General features: G+C 46.3%; 1 protein-coding gene across 6 annotated transcripts in view; it reads right to left on the reverse strand.

Moving 5' to 3' along the window:
• Positions 1-18,137: 18,137 nt before the first annotated feature.
• FSIP1 (fibrous sheath interacting protein 1) overlaps positions 18,138-25,337 on the reverse strand; it is a 41,598-nt gene continuing 34,398 nt past the window's right edge. For 5 of the 6 annotated variants that reach the window (XM_075584150.1, XM_075584149.1, XM_075584153.1 and 2 more), the window contains 2 exons: positions 24,251-24,415; positions 18,138-18,831 (listed from right to left, as the gene is read on the reverse strand). In XM_075584150.1, the coding sequence (XP_075440265.1) occupies positions 18,655-18,831; positions 24,251-24,415 (342 nt within the window). In that variant the 3' untranslated portion in view covers positions 18,138-18,654. The remainder of the gene's footprint in view (positions 18,832-24,250; positions 24,416-25,337) is intronic. The other variant, XM_075584154.1, reaches the window with a different exon arrangement.

Genomic DNA, 25,337 nt, shown 5'->3' on the forward strand with positions numbered 1-25,337 from the left:
CTGACACACAAGACATTCCTTTTTTTTTCACAGGATACAAATAAGTAAGATTGTTACTTTACGGATAAGGAAGTCGGTAACAGTGAAGATGTTAACTTATTTTGTTCGCAACGTGCTACCGTCACTTTGTCCCTTTGTGTGCGGGAGAGGTGACGGCGCCACAGCGTCACACAGGACTCCCGGCGCTTTGCGGTCAGGAGACCGCTCCGCGGGAGTGATCATGTGATCGCTGGGTTACGGATGATGGAAGAAGAGGAGTTTTCTTCCACCGCTCAGCTCAGATCACGTTCAACGCTCCACAGAATGGCCACTGATTGAGCCACCGGTGCTGAAGCAGGGATATCCTGAAAACCTGTTGGTGGCCCTTGAGGCCTGGAGTTGGCCACCCTGCCATAGAGATATGTGCACTTTACCACTGGTTTTGGTTATAAAAAAGTTCTGGGTTTTGGTTCTGGTTTTGGATCATAGGGAAAATGCAGAATGTCGTAATCTGGAGCAGTTCTTTAGTTTTCTGTGTAATTATATATGCCATTTCTAAATTATTGAGCAAAAATAAAGATCCTAATTATAAATAATAATGTAGTTTACAGTATGTCTGTTTCCAAGTATGGCAAAGAACAAGATGAGGGCAAACACAGGCAGGACAAGACTCGTTAGAAGGAGGCCATTTATCTCCATGTTTAGCTATTATATACATTACTAGCTGAGAGCCCCGGCGTTGCCCGGGATGTTTGTGGTGTGGGTGTGGCATTTGGGTGGGGAGTGGTCCACACGGCCCATGTGCGGTGGTAGTGCTGCTGTGGCTGTACTGATGGTGATTGTATCGGTGTGCTGATTTGGGAGGGTTTGATGCTGATGTGGGGGTGCGGATGTGGGTGTGCCGATGGGGGAGGTGCAAAGGTGCCGATGTGTGAGTGCTGATGGTGTTGATGGGGGCTGGGAATGGCGGGGAGCCGAGAATGCCAGTGTGCTGGGGGGGCATGGGATACCGGTGTGCTGATGTGGTGGTGCTGGGGATAGTGTGTGTGTGTATACATGTTTGTGTGTATACATTGTGTGTGTGTGTGTGTGTGTGTATGTGTACGTGTGTGTGTGTATACATTGTGTGTATGTATATATTGTGTGTATACAACATGTTTGTGTGTGTATACACGTGTGTGTGTATACATGTGTGTGTATACATTATGTGTATGTATACCTGTGTGTGTATACGTGTGTGTGTACGTGTGTGAGTGTATGTCTCCATGTGTGTGTGTACGTGTACATGTGTGTGAGTATACGTGTACATGTGTGTGTGTGTGTGTCTACGTGTCTACGTGTACATGTGTGTGTGTGCACGTGTACATGTGTGTGTGTGTCTACGTATACATGTGTGTGTGGGGGGGGGGTGGAGGAGAGGTGAAGGGGGGGTGGAGGGGAGGTGAAGGGGGGGGTGAAGGGGGTGGGGGGTGGAGGGGAGGTGAAGGGGGGGTGGATGGGAGGTGAAGGGGGGGTGGAGGGGAGGTGAAGGGGGGGTGGAGGGGAGGTGAAGGGGGGGTGGAGGGGAGGTGAAGGGGGGGTGGAGGGGAGGTGAAGGGGGGGGGGTGGAGGGGAGGTGAAGGGGGGGGTGAAGGGGAGGTGAAGGGGGGGTGGAGGGGAGGTGAAGGGGAGGTGAAGGGGGGTGGAGGGAGGTGAGGGGTGGGTGAGGGGAGGTGAAGGGGGGTGATGGGAGGTGAAGGCCGCTCACTCACCCGTCCGGCAGCTCCCACGTGGATCTGAGGCGGGAGGCAGCTTGTTGTGGCCGCTCCCCCGCTGTGTCCCGGGCACTCGCTCCCCCGCTGACTGTAGGGGCGCCGGGGGGGGGGGGGGGGGCTTAAAGCGCGGGAAACAGGGAGACACGGGGAGAGGAGGAGGTGCGCGCGGGTGTGGAGGCTGATGTTCGGGGAGGAAGAGGCGGAGGCTCCGGGCCGGCGGGTATGTGAGCCCCACCCCCCGGGTTATACATGCTGCTAATGTACACCCCCCCCCTACTGTGTGTGTGTGTGTGTGTGTCCCTATGTGTGTGTGTGTGTGTCCCTGTGTGTGTGTGTGTGTGTGTGTGTGTGTCCCTGTGTGTGTGTGTCCCTGTGTGTGTGTGTGTCCCTGTGTGTGTGTCCCTGTGTGTGTGTCCGTGTGTGTCCCTGTGTGTGTGTGTGTGTCCCTGTGTGTGTGTGTGTCCCTGTGTGTGTGTCCGTGTGTGTGTGTGTGTGTGTGTCCCTGTGTGTGTGTGTGTCCCTATGTGTCCTTTGGCCCGTCACTCCGCCTCAGGCCAATGAGAGGTGTGCGGGGGCGGGCCAAGGGACCAATGAGATTTCCCCTAGGGACACCGGACATCCAGGCAGGCAGGCAGGCAGGCAGGCAGGCAGGCAGGCAGGCAGGCAGGCAGGCATACAGTGCTTTCACTAATATAGTATAAAAGATGTGTAGCCAACAGATAAAGGTCTAACCTCAACTGGAACTGATTAACTGGTAACTAAGTATATATTACTGATAGAGATTACAGACAGGTCAGATGTGGTACCGAAACGCTGGAATTTTGTGCTCTGTTTAATACATACCTATTTACTTGACTTACCTGACTGATGTCTGCTGACTCCGTGAGAACGGCATCGTACATTTGTCTATTTTTATGTGATATGCACCAACCTTTATTTGAATGCTACTGGAGTGCTGGCTGTGACTTTTTATATATATATATATATATATATACATATATATATATATATATATAAAAAATAAAAAATGAATAGACGATACCGTTCTGTGACTAACGAAATGCTTTTATTTGTGCAAGCCTTGGAGATACACTGAGCTCTTCTTATGGCAATGTTACATTTCGTTAGCCACAGAACGGTATCGTCTATTCATTTTTGATTATTAAAGCTCGGCTAACACGGTACATACAGTATACATATATATATATATATATCTCAAATTGAAATATTACTGTATGCTCATTTGCATGTCTTAGACAGGTCTGCAACCCCGCCTTTCACCATTATCACCCAGCGCACAGCTCTTCCACTGCAGCAAAGGATTCTGGGAAATTACATGCAAATGAGCACACAGTGCCACCTTTTGCTTCAAAACCATTTAACATGGTCCCCTATAAGCTTAAGCTTGCTGCATTTCACAGCTTTGAGCACAGCCTGGGTTAAGATGCGTAGCCAGTGAACCCACCCACAGACAGCCGTTTCGACCAGTAAACTGGCAAAGCCAGTATAACCAACCCCACACTGAGGAGACCCATTAAGGTCGAAATTTAAATGTAACATGTTAAATGGTTTTGAAGCAAAAGGTGGCACTGTGCTCATTTGCATGTCATTTCCCAGAATCCCTTGCTGCAGTGGAAGAGCTGTGCGCTGGGTGATAATGGTGAAAGGCGGAGTTGCAGACCTGTCTAAGACATGCAAATGAACATACAGTAATATATCCATTTGCTATATGCTTTACTGTGGAGGGCTTTTGTCACTTTTTTTACCCACCATAACTTTACTAGATAGAGACAGAGACAGATATCTGTACCGTGTTAGCCGAGCTTTATGTATACATACTTCAGTATTAAGTGATACCTTTTTTATTTGGACTAAATTTCTCATAGGACAAACTTTCGAGTGTTCTCCTTCCTGAGGAAGAGGAGAACTCTCGAAAGCTTGTCCTATGAATTGTTAGTCCAAATAAAAAGGTATCACCTAATACTGAAGTACTAATTTATTCTGCACTATTGCAGGACTAACACGGCTATCTCTGTTATGTATATGTATGTATATACTGTACATACACACACACACAGATCAGGGTGTTGTTACGCAACTGGAGTTGAGTGGCTGGTATATTATTGGTAGAGAATAGAGACAGGTCAGATTGTGGTATCTCTCTCGGCTCACCTATACTGTAATATCAATAATATCCAACAGGTAACCAGACCCAACTGGAACTGATTGACAGAGGTAGGTCAGATGTCGGTGGTATTTCTCTGCCTAATACTGTACACCTCTATCTATCCATCCATATATATATATATCCCACTGTGCTATTCTCCTAACACTCCAACCCTCTTTTCTCTTGCCAAAGCAAGATGGCGGCAGGTGAAAGAAGGTGCAGCTCATCTCATAGCAGGACTCATAGAAGGTAATCCATAGAAGGTGCAGCTTTATAGAGCAAATCAGAGCCCAGTGGGAAACAGAAACAATCTTTTGCCTTGTTTTCGGTTCAGGCCTAGCACGCAGAACCCAGCCGCTGGCTAAATTAGGCCAGATCGCAAAAGTTCTGGGGGCAAAGGGTGTAGCATTTGCACAATATGAACTCGCTTTTCTCTAACTATAAATCTTTAAGGGATCATTTATTTTTAAAGACGCGCCCATTTTTCTTTTGTTACTTGCTTTTCAAGTTGGCCCTGGTTTTAGGAAGACTTGATTTACTATTCTGATTATGAACAAAGCAAACGGAGAAGTTTGCTCTGCTCTGTAGGCTATATAGGTACCAAGCCAAAAAGTACTTTATATACATGTAGCACACTTTCCCCCATCCCCTGGGAGATGTGTGGCTACGGTTTTTGTAAGGTGCAATACCTGTGGCTCACAGGAGGCCTGAGCCTCCGCTGCTGGGAACCTGGATCGATGCTCTGAAGCCCCTCCACCTGTACGGGATTCCAGCATTAACTGTAGAATAACCCCATTACAGGACCCACATACAATAAACCACACACTTAGTGAAAAGATAATAGTTTTACTGCATGAACTTAATAGATATTTCAGTTTCACCTGGTCACGCACGACCATATATATCTATCACCTTCAATTGTACAGTCCTCACACCTAAGGAGCCCTCGGGCACCCAACCACCCCGGTGTCCACAAGGTAATAGCGCTGCCCACTAAAGTGTTGATTGGTGCATGTGTTCCCACAGCCGGGCACGCTGCTGCGGAAAGATGGGATCCACGGATCCGTTGATGAACCGCGACGCCTCCGCCTCTACGTTGGGTGGTATCCCGTCTGGTCTGTGCCACCATGAACAATGTCTCTTTGTACGGAGGGGTGATCTGGTCCCAGATCACCTTGGTCCAGGATGCAGCCGCGTCCCGCACTCTGGTACTAAAGGGGCAGTGTCCCTATCTATGGGCCTGTCCCTGCAGCAACCACAAGCTGAGGGGAGTCGGGGCCTAATGGGGTCTCTGGCCTAGTGCAGGTGCCACAGACACCTGCACACACACCCTATACCCTGATGGCATCCCAGCTCTGACTGGCGTGGTTGCAAACGCACTAAAAGTATCTATATGGCCACAGGGGATTGCTGCAGCCCGATTTGCTGGCTCACGCCATGTGATCTAACAGCCCCAGTGGCTTCTGGGTGTAATGGCCGCCGCTCAACGCCTCCTGCGAATGCACGAGGTGTAACAAGATGGCCGCCGCACTTGGAAACTTATTGCGCATGTGCAACTGCTTCTGCGCATGCCCGAGCATACACAAAATGGTGCTGCCCTGCAGATGGTGTCGCCGGATCCTCCGCCCAGCCAATCGCCGCTCCATACTCCCCCGCAGTGCCGCCCGCACCTGTCCCTGCTTCTGTCAGGCGCGACCGCGCTGGGAGGTAAGGAGACACGGGGCACCAGGGGGGCCCTGCTATATACAGTATAAACCCACCCAAGGACAATAAATGTATATTAGTATCTATCACACCTGATGAAGGGCAGTCTTCCCCCGAAACGTTGTGTCCTTTCGTCTCTGCCCTGAAGTGTAAATAAACCAAGCAAACATTGCTTTATTTAAAGTGGCACATACCCAGGTGAGCAGTTGTTATTTTGTTACTCAGGTAATACAAGCGAGGCGTGGCAGGGATCACCCTCGTGACGTAAAGCAAAGGGATCCTAATAAGGGAGCCACCCTACGCTGCTCCAGCAAGACTAGGGTTATCACATTTACATTTTATAACATAGGACGCAGCAATCCAGTATGAAAGTGTGACGTCATCATGAGCGATGAATGATTTGCAAACGCTTCGAGTGCCTACCATGGTATCGCTAGCTCGACCGCTATATTCTTTGGGGTTTACCATCTCTGCGCTTGACGTGGAAAGACGTACGCTGAGTAACGTCTGAAGGGGGGCGGGAGGGGTGTCAGGGTCTTGTGAGATGACCAGGCAGTGTCCTAACTTTATTATTTTAATAATTTAGTCAGGCGACATCTGTCGGAAAAGGGCATTATTACACTCAAGCAGAAATCTGATTGCATTACAGTCATTTTAAGTTTAGGCATTTTGCGTCATGGCTCAAAGGTGGCTCAATCAGAAGCTCAGTCAAAGTGTCGGGAGACTCAAAGACAAAGTCTCTGTTTGAGCCACCTGGGATATCCTGAAAACCTGACCTGTTGGTGGCCTTTGAGGACTGGAGTTGGCCACCCCTGCAGTAGATAATCAGGACAAAACAATAGGACAATTACTGGGTAATAATTGTTATCAGTGTTTCTCTTAAACCAAACGCTAGTTAAATTCAAAGCCATGTTTAGCATTTTTTTTATGAAGAGCTTTTTACAAAAGTGAAAAAGTTCATTAAAACAGCCTACATTAAAACAAAAAACCAAGATCTCCAGCTTCCACACTATTCCAAAGATTCATAAAATCTTCAGAGAATTGACTTGGCCAGTTCAGGAACAGAGTAATTAACATCGTTAGCTTTTAACTGCAGTGACTGTCTCGTGCAGTCTCTTGGGACGTGGATTGCTGCATATGTTTGTTATATAACAGATGTCTTCTTGAACTTACATGATGTCATATCATTCGATGATATGTTTTTGGCTTTCTCAGATATGGAGTCATAGTATATGAGTATTTCCCACGCGCTATTCTATTTGCCGTTTCATGGGGTTCCAAACAAAGCATCGTGTGGTATTCACGCCACGGAACTATAAACGACTCCTACACACAACTAAGGAAAGAGCAAAGCAATCATTTCATTGTTCTGTACAGCGTTACCGAGCCCGCCGGAATTGGAATCGTCCTGAGATTGACAATCAGAATTTTGGCAAGACTCCCAAATAATCTTAACATTTGGGGAATTATTCTTCCTCTTAGAACATCCTTGCGATTGAAAATCAGCAGATAACAACGCTCACTGATTATCTGTGAGGCTCAATTCTTTCGACACAAGTGGTCTCCGATTTCAATAGAGCATAAAAATCAATACTTTTTCTTTAAACAGACATTTTTTTTTAGTCCAGAATCCCCAAATCTCACTGATTTCAGCCCTTCGAGGTTAACATTTCTGCATTAGGCTTTGTATTGTTGGAATGTTGCATTATTACCCATGAATAGTCTTGGGTATCCCCAATGTTATTGTACACATAATTGTGATTGTGTACTACAGTAATTCCCTATATAAGCTGATGTTGGGTTTGTTTAAATCTTCTCAACATTGAGTTGTTCGGGGTTATAAATAACATGCATCGAAAGTGGACCAGAAGTATTGTTTTTGCATCAGCGTGATAATTATGCCTTACATTCATTTATTGCATGCAATTCCCAGCGCTGCATGTGTTGAATTTACTAAACAGTTTGATCAATAGTTGGGTGCAAAAAGAATAGGGCCGCTAATCAGGATATGAAACTGGGGAGAAAGCCATATACAGGCATACCCCGGTTTAAGGACACTCACTTTAAGTACACTCGCGAGTAAGGACATATCGTCCAATAGGCAAACGGCAGCTCGCGCATGCGCCTGTCAGCACGTCCTGAACAGCATAACCGGCTCCCTACCTGTACTGAAGCTGTGCGCAAGCGGGGAGACTATAGAGCCTGTTACACATGTGTTATTTACATCAGTTATGCATGTATATAATGATTGCCGTACAGTACATGCATCGATAAGTGGAGAAAAGGTAGTGCTTCACTTTAAGTACATTTTCACTTTACATACATGCTCCGGTCACATTGCGTACGTTAATGCGGGGTATGCCTCACATTGCGTACGTTAATGCAGGTATGCCTCACATTGCGTACGTTAATGCGGGGTATGCCTCACATTGCGTACGTTAATGCGGGGTATGCCTCACATTGCGTACGTTAATGCGGGGTATGCCTCACATTGCGTACGTTAATGCGGGGTATGCTTGTATATGAGAATTCCATGCAGGCTGATTACAGATTCATATAGTGACATCCATTCATTTCTTATAGCTGCAGTTCAAGCTATGTTCTACGTGTTGTTTTTTTAAAATAAATCAGTTCTGTACCATGAGAAAATACTTGTAGCATTTAAAATAAAATAAAAACATTAATCAGAGGCGCAGTGTACTGTATACACCACTTTAGACGTGTGCAGCTGGTAAAAGGCTTGGCCTTACATTCATGGCCGCCGAGAGGGGGGGACAGCCGGTACTGGTGTCCCGGGCCCGGTTGCGGCGGGTGGTCGGACAAAGCAGTTGCCGCCGGGCCCTGCTCTCCCCACCTGCAGGCCTCTATCTCTGTCCCACGCCGGGCCCTCTGACGTCAGTGCGCACTGGAAGTGAGTTTGGCCCAGCTTCCGCCGAGCGGCGCCATGAGTGGGAGGCCGGCGCACGCTGAAGTCAGAGAGTCCGCCGTGGGACAGAGATAGAGGAAGAGGCCTGCAGCTGGGGAGAGCCGGGGCCTGCCGGCAACTGCTTTGTCTGGCGTACGGGCCCCCTGGCAGTCAAAGTCACCCCCTTCCCGGCAGTCACCAGCCTCTGCCCCCCCCCCCCGGCAGTCACCCTTCACTGGCAGTCACTCCCCCCCTCCACGGTAGTCACCCTCCCTGGCAGTCACCCACCCCTAGAAGTCACCTCCCCCCCCACGGCAGTCACCCCCCCCTGGCAGTCACCCACCCTGGCAGTCACCCATCCCTAGCAGTCACCTCCCCCCGCCCCCACGGCAGTCACCCGCCCCCCCCTGGCAGTCACCCACAACCGGCTGTCACTCTCCCTGGCAGTTAACCCCCGGCAGCCCCCTCCTCGCAGTCGCGCCCCCCCTCGGCAGTCACCGGGCCAGGTCATCAGCAAGGTAAGTCTATCTTTATAATAAAAAGTATTGTTTTTTTTTTTAAATATGTACTGGGGAGTGGTGGTCTTTAATGTGTAATGGGGGGGTGGGGGGCTTTTTACTGTGTATTGGGGGAGTGGTTTTTTTCTGTGTATTGGGGGATTGAGTGAGAGTGGGGTAAATGACAGAAGTTGGGGGCGAGTGAGAGGAGAGGGAGTGAGGAAAAGAGGCAGTAAGGCTGTGTTCAGGGTGCCGGTATCACGATAGAGAGTACGCGCGCCAGCCCTTGCACGCGGCCGTCTCCCGCGCGATGTGTGAACATTCCTACTGCTGAGCTTCAGGAGATTAGGGAGGCGATCGGGAGCGTGGCGAATGCGTCACGGCTCTGGTTCACCCTCATTGGCTGAACCAGCTCCCGTGACGCTGACATCACGCGACTGCAGCCTCTGATCTCAAAATCACTTGTGTCCCCAAACTGCAGCCGCGTCGACGTGCCACAACTTCCACACTACCTTTCATAGATTAGCATGGAAGAGTCCACGTCGCGACTCTGTGCACGGCCTAAGAGTGAGACGCAGGGGAGAGATATACATGTGAAGCAGGGCGAGTGAGGAAGAGGGGAGAGAAATACATGGGAAGAGTGTGGGAAATAGAGGGGGGGAATAGTCATGGGGGGGGGGGGGAATCTGTCTGCGGCCCTGCTTACATTTATGGAAAACAAAAGAACAGATCCTGCGCTCTGACCAAATTGGGCTAAAATATACTAGTGACCTGTTTACATTTAGCACCTAAGTCTGTGTAACAAAGGGGTCCTTTGGTTTCATCTTTTGATCAAAGCATGATTCAAGCCGCCAACCTCGTCGTGGTAACCTACACAGAATATATGTAATTTCTTAATATCCTGTGGAGTAAACTTTGTGAAGTATGGGAAAGTGCCCTGAAGGGGTTAAATAAATGAAGCATATACTTATTTGTGATTTAGTGCGGGTTAAACGTTGGCCAAAGCCAGTAACAAAGTTCCCTTATTATAAAGGTAAACTGTGAGTGCACAAATACCCTAGTGTGAAATATTAACATTCACACAGATCTCTTCTCTCTGTCAGCCACAAACACTCACCTGCTCTTCAGTGGAGGGTGAAGTGTAGGTGGACAATGAAGAATTCTTAGTATTACTTCTGACTTAGGGTTGCCAGATGGCTTCTCCAAAAAATACTGGACAAAATGGTGCAAGGTGCGACGTGCTCGAGACACACACACCCCTCTCACAATTCCATGCAGTTTCCTCCTCTCCTTAGCCCCACCCCCAGGCTCCTGACACCTTTTCCTGATTGGCTGCTGCTGGGTAATGCAGCCAATCAGGATGGAGGAAGCTGCCCAGCCCCCTAGCAAAAGCCCAGCTCTCTCCCTGCTCAGGGAAATCACATGGGCCCCAAGTCGGTCAGGTCATCATGTCCAGAGAGGTAATACGGGTATACACATACACGCCCAGAAAGATAGTACCGGTATACACATACATGCCCAGTATTACCTCTCATTATTTACTGGACAGTGTCCAAATACAGGACAGTCCAGTTTAATACTGGACAGCTGACAACCTACCTGAGTGGCACCACAATATTACACTGTAATCTGTCTGGAGCAGAGATCCACCTTACCTCTAAACTTGTATGTACGGTCCTGAATATACGATGTAAGAAATAATATCACGTACGGCAGATAGGATGCTACAGTAAGATGGTCTGGTTAACTTCATTGGGTTATTTGAATTAAGAAATGATTGCACAGCATGAAACGATTTCGAACTTCAAAAGATTTACATTATTTCACATTTTAACGTAATATCTCAGAAATGTTGGTTCGGTTCCAACGTTTGATAAAGCAGGTTTTTGTATCTCTGAATCATCAACTATTACGAGCCAAAACCACACCACACTTCCCACACCGGATAACCGGGTGACCGTGGATGTGACCGCCTACAGGCTGCAGGGTAACATGGACGGCAAAATACAGTGAGAATATAGTGTACGTTGCCTTTTATAACCGCGGCTCAGGCTCTACTTTGGTTCCTCCGGTACTAGATGTAATCAAAGCAACTTAAAAAGTATTCATGCAGTAACGGGTAACACACAATGAATGATACCTACAAGAACTCCCCTCGTCAGTGACGGAACGCAATCCATCAATCCGTAGCACGCTGTCAAAGCAGTGAGGCGTAACCACCGCCGGTCAGCGGTCAAGGTTAGCTTGTCATTGGCCATCTCGCTGTTGAGGTAAGTTAGTAAGGAGTTAACTTTAGGGGTTTTAGGGTGAGGGGGTTAAGGTTTTTAGGGTGAAGGTTAGCTGTACATTAGATTTTCACGTTAGGGTTTTAGGGGAAGGGGTTACGGTAAGGACTTAACATCAGGGGATTTTGGGGTTACCTTTGCGGCGAGACGGCCGGCGGCGAGCTGCCCTCAGTGGCTGATCGCTGGCTGCGGGTTGGCTCTGGAGGAGTGGCTGCAGCAACTCATCCTAGACGGTAATGCTTAACTGCAGTCCTCAACCCCTCCCTCCCCCCTCCAACAGGTCAGGTTTCTGGATATCCCTGCTTCAGCCCAGGTGGCTCAATCAGTCCCAGCTTCAGCACAGGTGGCTCAATCAGTGGCTCGATTGAGCCTCCTGTGCTGAAGCTGGGATATCCCGACAACCTGACCTGTTGGTGGCACTTGAGGGCTGCAGTTTGCCATCCTTGCCCTGGCGCCTCCCTGCCTTGTGATGTGCCTGCGGGGCTTATGTATCAAAGTAAAGGTGGAAAAATTCTGGGAATTATGTCAAACGTTAAATCAATGGGATTATTTACCTTTGATACATATGGTGCAGTTAGACGTTGAACTCTGTCCTCGCTTCTACAAGCCAAATGCTCCCCCCTCCCCCCCTCTAACCCAGATGGGCCCTTTGGCAGCGAGTGGAGACTGGATAGACGTTTATTCTTGTTTACTATTTTTATTACACGGCATTGACAATGTACAGAGCACTATACATAGGATGTCTGCAGACACGATGAATCCCTGCCCTAAAGAGTGCCCCAATGCTGGTGACTGGGATTGCAGCTGGGACCGCGCACATCACACGCAGTTTTGCTGCTGATAACACTGATAACACGGATAACACGGATAACACGGATAACACGGATAACACGGATAACACGGATAACACGGATAACACGGATAACACGGATAACACGGATAACACGGATAACACGGATAACACGGATAACACCGATAACACGGATAACACCGATAACACGGATAACACCGATAACACGGATAACACCGATAACACCGATAACACCGATAACACCGATAACACCGATAACACCGATAACACCGATAACACCGATAACACCGATAACACCGATAACACGGATAACACGGATAACACCGATAACACCGATAACACCGATAACACCGATAACACCGATAACACCGATAACACCGATAACACCGATAACACGGATAACACGGATAACACGGATAACACGGATAACACGGATAACACGGATAACACTGATAACACGGATAACACGGATAACACGGATAACACGGATAACACGGATAACACTGATAACACTGATAACACGGATAACACGGATAACACGGATAACACGGATAACACTGATAACACTGATAACACGGATAACACGGATAACACGGATAACACTGATAACACTGATAACACGGATAACACGGATAACACTGATAACACGGATAACACGGATAACACGGATAACACTGATAACACTGATAACACTGATAACACGGATAACACGGATAACACGGATAACACTGATAACACTGATAACACTGATAACACGGATAACACGGATAACACGGATAACACTGATAACACTGATAACACTGATAACACGGATAACACGGATAACACGGATAACACTGATAACACTGATAACACGGATAACACGGATAACACGGATAACACTGATAACACCGATAACACCGATAACACTGATAACACTGATAACACGGATAACACGGATAACACGGATAACACTCCTTCAGGGTTCCAGGTCTCCTGTTAAAAAAGAAAAACCTTTTCCCCAATAGATCGATAACTGAAAAGTTTACTTAGAGGATATCTGCATGTCAGTTCCATTTGAGGGACCCGTAAACATGTTTTCAGTGAGTTAGTGGGGGGGACTATACCTTACATTGGTTGCATTCAATCTCAAAGCCATCTGGTTTATTACAAATATCTTTTGCCTTATTAACATGCCTCGGAGATAGTCGCATCGGCATATGAAGCATTGGCTGGGTGCCTTATTTTCTAATCTTTTAAATAAGGTTTAAGATTGTTAAAAATAACTTAATTAGGCATAAAGGAGGGAGGAGGGGGTATGATACATTCTATTGGATCAACAAGTAGTTGATATGTTACAAGCTTTCCAACCTCTCAGGGTGGGTAACACCATAAAGGACCCTGAGAGGTTGGAAAGCCTGTAACACATCAACTACTTGTTGATCCAATAGAATGTATCATACCCCCTGCTCCCTCCTGTGTTACTCCATGGAAGAGAGGACCAACACGGCGACCCCCCCTTTCTGTTCTAATTAGGCATAAGAATCTTGAACTAAGTAAGGCTGTTTACATGGTACTAACACCTGTCAGGGCTGATCATTTGCACATTCTACCTGCTGAAAGGCAAGCAAACAGGCCTAATGAAAAGCGAGTATTGAATGTACCTGTTATTAAGCATGGGTACAGGCTGCCATCTGTCAGTGATAGGTAGTTTAGAAATTCATTGCATTGCTTCTGTCTTAGGGTTGCCAGGTGGTTTCTCCAAAAATACTGGCCAAAATGGCGAACGGTGCGACGTGCTCGAGACACACGCACATCTCTCACAGCTCCATGCTGTTTCCTCCTCTCTTTGGCCCCTCCCCCAGGCTTCTGACACCTTCTCCTGATTGGCTGCATTAGGCTGCACTTATAGCGACGGCGACGGCGCTCAAAAACGAAACAATTGACTCTGTCGCCAGCGCTTATAGTAAGCGCGACAGCGACGGAGCAGAAAAAAATTTGGTAGTAGGTTAAATTTGATTTTTCAGAGACTGGTCGCCACATGACAGTCTCTGAAGCAATCATCCTGTCGCCAGCGACGCCGCTGAAAGTTAAGTTATAACTTTCGCGTTGCGACGGGTGACGTCATCCATCGCGTCGCCGGCACGATACGCGCAGCCTGATTCAGCAGCAGCAATCAGGATGGAGGAAGCTGCCCAGTCTCCTAGCAACAGCCCTGCTCTGAGAAATCCAGTGGCCCCCCAAGCCGGTCAGGTCACTATGTCCAGAGACTTAATATTGGACACATACATGTTCAGAGAGGTAATACCGGTATACACATACACGCCCAGAGAGGTAATACCGGTATACACATACATGCCCAGTATTACCCCTAATTTTTTACTGGACAGACTGTGCAAATTCAAGACATTCCCGTTCAATACCTTGCAACCCTAGCCTGTCTGTCTGTTTGTAAGCACTATCTCTAAACTGATATACAATGAAGAAATCGCTTTAAACTGTGTTTAATTCTCCTTTTGAGCACCTGAAAACTGGTATTGAACCGCGCTTCCACAAACATTTTAATAAAGAGTGAATTAGTGAATATAATGATACTGTGAATATATAGTGCACACAAGTACTGTATATAGAGGTGTGTCTGGGAAATCTTGGCTCTTATAGATATTCCTACTTAAAATGTGTAAGTTTCAATAAAGCATATCCCAAGTCTGCGGCAATTAATTATCTTCTTGTGTTGATGTTCTCTTGGTGGGAGTGTGCCTCAGGGTGACTAGACAGAGGAGATCATCGTGCAAATCAAACATAAATCTTTATAAAAACAAACGCATCTACTCAATGTACTCACATTTTGTACATTTAAAAAACGCACGATATAATTCTTTTGCACACTAGAAGCCCAGACGTATCTGCTTGTATTTTTGATTGGTAAAAATGATCATGATAATATAAAAAAGAAAAAATATCTATTCCCGTTACCTAAATAATGCACCCTCCAGCATAATAACAAAATACTGAAACGCTGGTCCTTTTTCCCTCTACATATTATAACCATTTCAAATGATTTCCTGCGCCTTTGCCTTATTTTGTACATCTGCCTGTATATTTTAGGAGATTTGTGAGTTTATAAATGGTCAGAAATTTTCTATCGTAAATGGAATATTGGAATATTTTGGACGGACCAGATTGACTAAATAATGCAATATCCTTAGCATATCTTAAGGCTCAGCAACTTGTGTGGGCCGTAAGGTGATCTCTAGCAGGGGAGCGCAAACTGGGGGGCGCTAGATTTTTTTGGGGGGGGTTGGCGTGGCAGTTATAGAGGTCCCGCGATCTCCCCCAGGCATTTAAATTAAATGCCGGGGGACCGGGCGAGGTCTCTATAACACACTTACCTTCCAGCGACACGTCGTCATGGTAACCCGGCGTCAAGGGGTCATGTGACATCACGTTACCATGGAAACGTGATGTCACACGACCCCGCGTGTCATTTGCCGCTGGGGCCGAGCAGGGGGGAGGGGGGTTATGAGGCTCTAAGGAGAGCAGGCAGGGGAAAAGTTTGCGCACCCCTGATCTATAGTTTAGTATTATTTAATAAAGCTGTCCAACATGTCCGGTATAACATTTCTAAGGGAGGGAATAAAGCCAGAGGGCCATATTTACTAAGTGGTGCAATGCTTAACACAACGTCTGGCTCCGAAAGACACCTAGGGGCATATTTACTAAACAGTGCTCTGCCATAAGGCGCCTTCACTTGTATTGCCCATAAAGTGTTTTATGCTTAATAAATACGGGCCTTTATCGCCAATTCAAGTAAATTGGCGTCTTCCAGCACCAGACATTGTCTTACAGCAGAAGACTGATTGGTAAATATGGCTGTGTGTGTGTGCATGAGAAATGCTGAACATGGGATTTCAAGACTCCGCAACTATGGAGGTATTAGGTTCATAGTTTTGGACTTGTCCAACCTCTCTGATTCAGAGTCATAGAAAAGGAAGCAGTGGCACAAAGTATTCCCACTCACAATAGGGAAGTGGGCGGTCTACCTCATGGAAGTAAGGAGTAACTCATTGGTGCTCAACTCCAGTCCTCAAACCCACCCAACAGGTCAGGTTTTAAAGATATCCCTGGTTTAGTACAGATGGCTCAATCAGTGGCTTGGTCAGAATGAGCTGAAGCTGGGACTGATTGAGCCACCTGTGCTGAAGCTGGGGCTGATTGAGCCCCCTGTGCTGAAGTTGAGATATCCTGAAGACATGAACTGTGGGGGGGATTTGAGGACTGGAGTTGAGCACCCCTGGTCTAACTCATTGGCAGGCAGTGCAGCAATAAGTAGAACAGTTTAACTTGGTGCTTGTCAAACTGTGATGACTTTGGAGGTGGTGCCTACAAACAACTATAATTTGTTTCAGGCATATCTCACCAGCAGCCTACGGCTGTCTCTATAATGATATCATTTCTGTTTATGAACATGTTAATGATATAAATATGCATGGTGGTCCTCCACACCCTTATAAATACTAGAGTTGTCTGCAATAAGGAGACGTTTGAGAACCACTGGTCTAACCCATTAGTGGGAAGTCTACATCAGTATCGGGCAGTAGTGTAGCATAGTATTGTATTGCATAGTATTACACTTCAGCCCCATTCAAATGAATGGAGTTTAAATCTTACTAAGTAAGGGGAAGACGGTTTCACATCATGGGGGAGTCTGTCAATCAACTGTTTTCTTTCCCCTTAGTCCACCCTCTCCTTAGTTCAGAGCCAATAAGAATTGGGGGAGAGGGGCAAACTCTTGTTGAACACACAGTGACATTAGTCAAAAGGGAGCAGCCAGAGAAAATCCCACCCCTCCCTTGGGGTCATTTATTAAAGTTAGTTCCGGCTGCAAAATTAGTGAAAATGGAAGAAAAACCCATTTGGTTTCAAATCTGGTGCTATTTTTGTGGCCCCATTGTCGCAGCCGGGAGACTTTGATAAATAACTCCCCCCACTTCCCAGCCCCCTCCCCCAAATCTCTGCTCGCCCTTTAAACAAATTCACTTAAAAAGGATTTAAATATACTTACAAATGTCAGATTTTGGTAAACAATATTAATAAAAAAAAACATTGCCCCCTATATAACTTGTTAAACGTGTCACTGCTATTAGTTTGGTCCTCGCAACCAAAGTGCCGCCGCCGATACAACTCACCACCGAGCAGGTCGCCGCTGTACAATTCGCCGCACTTCGGCTGCCCGGCGCTCCTAGTCCCGTGACCGCCGCTCCAGCCACGAGACTGGGAGCGCTGCACCACCGAAGTGTGACGAATTGTACAGCGGCAACCTGCCCAGAGATGACTTGTTGTGGCGGTGGACCGCTGGCCGCACTTTGGTCGCGCCCAAAGCTCCCATTCTGGGAGGGATTGCCCAAGGAAAGTACTTTTACCCAGGAAGGTACTTTTGCCCCATATGCTTCAGCTTCTTATTTGGGGCGTAGGAGGAATTTAGTGCTACACTGGTTGTAATGACATGTATCACATTTTATGTCCCGGACAATCATTGTTCCACTTTCCTTAACATCAAAAAAAACAAACATCCTACAGTACATATAAAGCAGCTCCGAGCACAACATGCTCAATACAACTTTGCCCTAATAGAGAAAATAAATAGATATTTTTTGTAGAAAAAAATTGCATTGATCATGATAGAAACAAGTAATGGCCACTAAAAACTGCAACGGCTGCCACTACAGGTAAGCGATTCGGTTCCCATCACAAAAGTTCCCATGTAAGGTTGAAGCCACAGCCTGTGAGTAGGTTACTGGCTCTGCACTTCTTTACCCCGGCTGTGCTGAAAAGCTGTGTAATACGGCAGGCAGAAGCTTATAGGGGTCCCATGTTAAAATGTACATGAAGCAGGAGGTGCCACTGTGTCGTCATTTGCATGTAATTTCCCAGAATCCCCTGCTGCAGTAGACGCATCGTATGCCAAGAGATAATGGTGAAAAGCGGGGTTGCAGGACCTGGGTGAAAGAACTCACAAGTGGAATTTTTATTTTCTAAAGAAATTTGCAAAGTAGTGATGTGTTGGAGCAATTTTATTAATGCAGATTTTTGTAAAAATTCACCAAACATCATCAATATTCACCAGTATGTTCACCAACATTCTCCATTCGTTTTTGCAAAATCTTAGCAACAATCGGTATATCGTCAGATATTTGTAGCTGGGGATTTCCTGCTGCAGTTTGGAAATTTCCTATGGAAATGTTTACGCCAGCTGCTAATGTCCCAAATCCGCCCATTCCGCCAAGATTTCGCCCCCATCTGCATCTACCAGACTGGTGTGTGTTGGATACGTCCAAATAATTGTAGTTTGTCCTTTAACAGACATGATAGAAGAGAGCATATTGGAATTTAAAAAAAAACAAATGAAGTATTGATATTAGGAAAGGGATACCGCTGAAACGATCTGCAGTATAAAGATATTAGACACAAACGCTGTGGTTCTGTAGGGCAGGGGTGGTCAACTCCAGTCCTCAAAGGCCACGTTTTCAGGATATCCTTGCTTCAGCACAGACTGCTCAATCAGTGGCTCAGTCAACCACTTAAAACCTGACCTGTTGGCGGCCCTTGTGGCCACCCCTGCTCTAGGTCTTCCAGCTGCTGGTCTATTTCTTTCAGACGGACTTTCTGTTCTCTCAGCTCCTTTGTGTAACGTAAAACTCTCTCCCCAGGTGCAGTGTTCACATTTCCAGTCTCAGTTGGTGAAACTTCCTGATAAAGACAAAGAAATGACAAAGGGTTCAGAACGTTAAACTCTAAATCAGTGATTCCCAACAGGGGGTTTGTGAGCGGTCTCCAAGGGGTTCGCCTAAAAAAATCTGTAATGGCGCCTCCTAGGCAGTATAGCGGGTTCCTGGCCCCGTGTGGGGACTGCGCACTTAGTAAGGCCCCCAAACTGCTCCTTAGCGTGGGAGGTATCGCTGTCACTTTCAGCAGGAGCTTCCAATGTCGTTCCCCACAATGCTTTGCATCCACAGCGGTAAGGCATTGTGGGACGTGACTTTGGAAGCTGACAGGTATATCCCCCCACATGCAGCTTGGGGCCTTATTAAGCGTGTGTTCCCCAAACAAGCTTAGGACACTACAATGCCTGGGATCGGTCACACAGTTTGTTAGCGATAGTCTGCGTCGGCAATAAGATTTATTAATTAGGGGTTCCCAGCACAAATATTTTCTAGTAGGGGGGTGCACTGTGTAAACAAGTTTGGGAAGCAATGATCTAAATGTATTACTCACATGGATACAGATTCCTTTAATCCAGAGGTTCCCAACTCCAGTCCTCAGCCCCCCCACAGGTCAGGTTTTCAGGATATCCCTGCTTCAGCACAGGTGGTTCAATCAGTGGCTCAGTCAAAGACTGAGCCATCTGTGCTGAAACAGGACTATCCTTAAAACCTGTCTTGTTGGGGGGTCCCGAGGACTGGAGTTGAGAACCCCCGCTTTAATCTATTTCCTGTAAATGTACTCAAGCATCCGACAGAGATATCTTTTCATTCAACAGCTGTACGGAGTAACAAAAACATTCCTGTTTACACAGTGCTGCAAGTTTACACGAGGCCACAATCAGCAGTAAAAAAAAACGCACATTGCAGCTCTGTGCAAAAACAATCCCGGACACTCATTCTTAATTTGATTTTTTTAGAAAAAAAATGATGACGACGGGTCCCTCTGTGCTGAACCGCAGTATTTTCAGTCACTTACCGGTAAAGGTGCCAGCGTTCTGTCCCCTCCCAGGGAAAACAAAATGGCGGATGATATTTCCCACATCACGCGGGCCAGTAGGAAGCTGCAACGTCATTCTTTGTGGCTTCCTATTGGCCCGCGAGATGACAAAGGCAGGAAGCAGCAGAACTACTTGTACCGGTGAGTATGTCAGAAGCCAGGGGCGACCCCAGAGACGTGCGGTTTCACTCCGGGGGGGGACCCCTGGCTCTGATATGTTTCACATTGGGCGGGATTGCTGCATCAAAGATATATGTTATTTGGGGACAGAATACATTCCATCGTATAAACGCTGCGTGGTAATGCAATTCTGAGCATGTCGGCACACATTTCTCCAAACCCTGCAACTGTGTGGCCCGCACTGCCTGCCACTTATGCCTATTAACAGTTTTCCAACTCCATTACTGACACGATCATTACTAAAACCCCATAATGTGCTATTCAGTTAGCTACAATAGTGCCGATCGGGGCACTAATGCACGGAAACTCCCATTAAAGTCCCAATGAAGAAGTACTCCCAATGAAGGACTCCCTTTTAAAGCTTTAAGAGAGAGAGGAGAGGGAGGGAGAGGAGAGAGGAAGGAGAGAGAGAAGAAGGAAGGAGAGAGGAAGGAAGAAAGGAGAGAGGAAGGAAGGAATGAGAGAGGAAGGAGAGAGGAAGGAAGGAGAGAGAAAGGAAGGAAGGAAAGAGAGGAAGGAAGGAATGAGAGAGGAAGGAGAGAGAGGAAGGAAGGAGAGAGAGAAAGGAAGGAAGGAAAGAGAGGAAGGAAGGAATGAAGGAAAGAGAGAGGAAGGAAGGAAAGAGAGAGGAAGGGGAGAGAGGAAGGGGAGTGAGTGTGAGTGTCAAAGATTTGACTTCCATTGTTGCTCCCAAATGAATGGATTTCCAATTTGACCGAGCAAAGATATAACAAAGTTTTACAGTCCGATTCAGTTTCTATTGGTTCAGAAACGGGGGGGAGAAAAGCGCTGGAAAATAAAACTATGATGTACACTGCAACAACAATAGTTTATGTTTGTTTTTGGTTCTATGATTTATCTAGTTACAGACTGCGCAAAAAAAACGGGAAACCGCTAAATATACACGTGGATGTATAAAACTGGAGATCTTATATTAAGGAGTATGTGGGGAGACATAATTGCATGTTTGTTTCATTTTTCCAAAACATTGGTGATGTTCGCCAACTGACACCCATAAGGATGAGATTATTGCTTTAAGTATAACATGGGAAACATGAATTTGGCTTGCTGGCTTCCTCTGAGAAAAGTGCCTATAATTTGCACACATAGAGTAGGTCCCAAATGTCTGCCTGGGGAACATCTGCGTGGATTCATTTCACACATGTAACTACATCCTATCCATTCGTCGGTTTGCATACAGTATTTTTAACTTTAAAGCCCCAGATCCACGTAGCAACATGTATTGGGTGTATATTAAAGTGAAAGCACTCAGCCATGTAACCTCTGCACTACCATTGAAACAGGCAATCCAAGCAGCTTAAAAAAAAATTCTCTTTTGTTTTTTGTTTGTTTGTTTGTTTGTTTTAATATATGCAGCCTTTGATAAACTTTATTGAAAACGAATTACTTAAGCTGCCAATTGATTGGTTCTCCCGTGTTCGATCAGCAAAATCCTGTTTCCCAGGGTTCACTAAATGGTTGTCTTTCAGTTTCAAATCAAACCTTCGGCCAGTGTAACTCAGCAGCTACAATGTATTCTTATATTACTAAGGAAACATCTATTGTTACAGTTTACAGCTCAAACTGCTGGGAATATTGGCAACAAATGATCACAAACAGGAAAGTGTTGCAAAGATCTTGCACTGCTGGGGAGGTGGGCTAAAACCTGCTATAGAAATCACAGACAGGATGCTCAGTATATTAAAACTCATCATAAATGTAATGGAGTTTAACTTTAAAATAAAAAATGTAGTAAGTATCTAATACTACAGAACGGATTTATTTAAAAAACACATGTAGGATATTGTTAGGATTCCTCCTTTACGCCATGTTTTTATTTCAGTAAAGAGCATAGCATAACTATAACTGGCGTTAATAACGACATGCAGGGCCGCCGACAGGGGGGGGGGGGGGAGAGCCAGGACAGGTGGCTGCGGGGGGACCCGGCTGCCAGTCCTCTTATTGCCACCGGGCCCGGCTCTCCCCTAGCTGCGAACCTCCCTCACTGACTGTCCCAGACTGAGCTTCTGATGCTGGCGCACGTTGGGCCTCTCTGACGTCAGCACGCGCCGGAAGCAAGCTGGGCTCAGCTTCCTGCGCGCACCGGCATGAGAGAGAGGCTCGGCGCGCGCCGATGTCACGAGGTTTATATGTATTTGGGGGGGGGGGGGGTTTATTTCAGCTCCGGGGACCCCCTGCTTCCAGAGATGCTTATCTCTGTAGGGGATGCCGCTATCGCTGCAGTCGGAGAAACTGTTTGCCTAACATAATGGCGGTGTTTAAATGTCCCGCGTCACACGGGCCAATAGGAAGCTGTGACGTCATCCGGTGCGGCTTTCTGTTGGCCCGTGTGACCAGGACATTTTAACTGAAAAGAGATAGCGACCTACGGAAGTATGTGTGAAAGCAGAGGGTCTCCAGAGCTAAAACTAACGCGGCTCAGCTCTGCAGACCCCCTGCTTCAAACCTGTAATAAACAAAAATGAAACCCGTGTTTCTGCTTTAAATAACAACGCATTGTGTCCCAGGTTTATTTCTCTCTCCTCTCCCTCCCCACTTCAGCAAAAAGCCCCTATTTCGGAGTTTTGATAGGAGTAACCCCAAGACTGGCCTAACGCCACTGGGAAAAAACGCAACATCATGGTACAATAACGTGATGCTGAGCCTATGCTAAGAAGATGGAGCATTGATGTTCCTCCATGACATATATAATTAGCTTTGAGGATCCCATAATAAGTCAGTTTACATACAGGAGCGCCTGTTCTTGTTTTAGGTAATGTCACATTGTGAGTCCTGATCTATCAGAGCATTGTGGCTCTTGGCCTTGATAGGCTAGAGAGCCTAATTAGTGAAAAAAAAACAAGCCCTACTACTGTACATGAATCACTGCGTTTACAATACACGTTGTGTGAGCAACTGGTACCTGGCTGGGAAAAGAAAGCGTGTGTGATGTAAACTTCACGGGTCAGCCTTAAGTTATAGTGCAGTTTATGCGAAATCAAAGCTGAAAGAGGACCCACATAATATTTCAACAACAAATATATCAATTACATATCAGGTTGTGTTCTCATAACACAGGGGCGGCCAACTCCAGTTCTCAAGGGCCACCAACAGGTCAGGTTTTCAGGTTATCCCTGCGTCAGCACAGGTGGCTCAATCAGTTCCTGCTTCAGCACAGGCGGTCCAATCAGAGCCACCTGTGCTGAAGCCAGGATATCCTGGAACCCTGACCTGTTGGTAGCTCTGAAGGACTGGAGTTAGCCGCCCCTGATCTAAGTGAACCACGGTTTTTAATCATAGGATATAAATAAGACGAAGGGATATCTATGTTAGGATGGTGACATTTGTCCCAAAATGCAGAGCAATTGTCATTTGTCTCAATTAGCGCCGGCATCATCGGGATGAATCTTGGTAATCCTGTCTCTTAAATCTGCCGCGGATTTTAGGAGCAAAGGTTAACCCCACTTCGGTTTTAACTGCACCAGTTATGGATGCACACGTTGGCTCTCTCCTTCCCTAACTATCCCTATAAGCACTCCCCAATAAACTCCCCGGTGTAAGTGGAGCAAAGCGCTTTCATACGTTGATGCAAAATGACCCGGAATCAAAATGGTGCAATGTGCCCATTATTGAAGCTCTTCCAATCCGCTCAGCTCACAGTCCGCGGGGCTCTTCAACTAGTTTTCTAGTCAAAGGGCTGCAAGAGCATTGTAATGTAATATTGGATACATTGAAAGACTTACACATGATTACACTGCTAGCATTTTGGAAGCTTTCACAACACCTGTACCATGTGTGGCTGAAGGAGCGGCTCAGTGAGTAAAGGCGCTGGCTGAGAACAATGACACTGAGTTACTGTAGAAGCAGGGGAACCCAGGGTCAACTCCTTGTGACCTTGGGCAGGTCACTTTATCTCCCTGTGCCTCAGGCACCAAAATCATAGATTGTAAGCTCATCTGGGCAAGGGCTGTGTGTAACAATCCTATGTGCTGCGTACCACGGGCTATACTGTGATTGTGACGCGCTTTGAGACCCATTGGGAGAAAAGTGCTATTTGAAATAAAGTTATTATTACCCTATATATTTACATTGCCTTGGCTTACAAGTGAGTGTAAAATATGGGTTTGTAGGCAAGTACAATTAAACTAGCAGCTAAGTCCAGGGGCCGCTCTAAAGTCCTACTGTATATGGGCCACAGGTGGAAGATCCCTGGTATAGATTGGTGTACCTGGAAAGTCTGTTTGAGGCCACTTGTGTCCCAGTAACTGCTTACAAAGGATTCCTTAGCGCACAGGACAGCCTGCAGATCGGCATCTATTTTCGCCAGCTGGTCGTGTTCTCCTGGTTCCGGAGTGTAGCCGTCCCCTGGTACTACCCAACCCGATACATCTCCCTACAAGGTGAAACAAACAGTCTGATTTCTCCAAACCGGTCCCTCCCACATATCGTGTCTCACCTGCCCTTATTTCATTTACTTCCCGAGGTGCCCGCAATGTGCTTTGCAATGTGTTGCAGGAAGTGATTTGCGTGGATTAAAAAAAACTAATGTCCCAACTCCCCGTGCCCGATTTCAGGCTGGTGTAAATTTATTTAACTTGAGACAGTATTTTAGAAAGACTTCCACAAAATGTATGCTCTAAACCATGTCTTTCTGTAAGGACTATTTAACAATCTAATTGGCTTCATTCAACTAATGTAACTGAGCTAAAGCAAATATATGGCTTCTATTGTTTCTCTAGGAATTACGAATTGCATTTCTTAGAGACCTCTAAATGGGGGTGTTTTTTTAAGTGATTTCTTTGGCTGTAGCGCACTGTGTCCTTATAAGAGCGATACAAATAGGTAGGGAGATAGAGGGGCTCTGCCGGGGTTTTATAAGTTATATGTAATGTAGGCGACTGATACAATTTTTAAGTGAATCAGACAATTCTACATATTTTTTAATAATATATTAAACATCCAAGGGCTCGTTCTATTACCGTCGAAGTTTCCAATTGAACTGTTCTTGGCCAAAAATTTACTAGAGGGAATTTTGGCCAAAATTGTTCCGATTGCCTGCTTCCACAGATATAGAGAATGAGCCCCTAACCCCTTATGTCTCTATAGTAAGCAAATGCTTTGGCGCATGTTTACCATCTCTATCTAATTTCTTTGTGGAGAAGACGGTTTCTAAACGGCTATATGCAGGGAGAGTGTTCATTCAGAGGCTCTCGCTTGTTTTTATGTTTCCCTTATAATGGCAACGTCATTATAGTTAACAGGAGGTGGGAGAGAACAGGAATTAAGAGGCAATATTAAGAATAATTAGACATGTA

Source organism: Ascaphus truei, unplaced genomic scaffold, assembly GCF_040206685.1.
Source record: "Ascaphus truei isolate aAscTru1 unplaced genomic scaffold, aAscTru1.hap1 HAP1_SCAFFOLD_460, whole genome shotgun sequence".
NCBI lineage: Eukaryota > Metazoa > Chordata > Amphibia > Anura > Ascaphidae > Ascaphus > Ascaphus truei.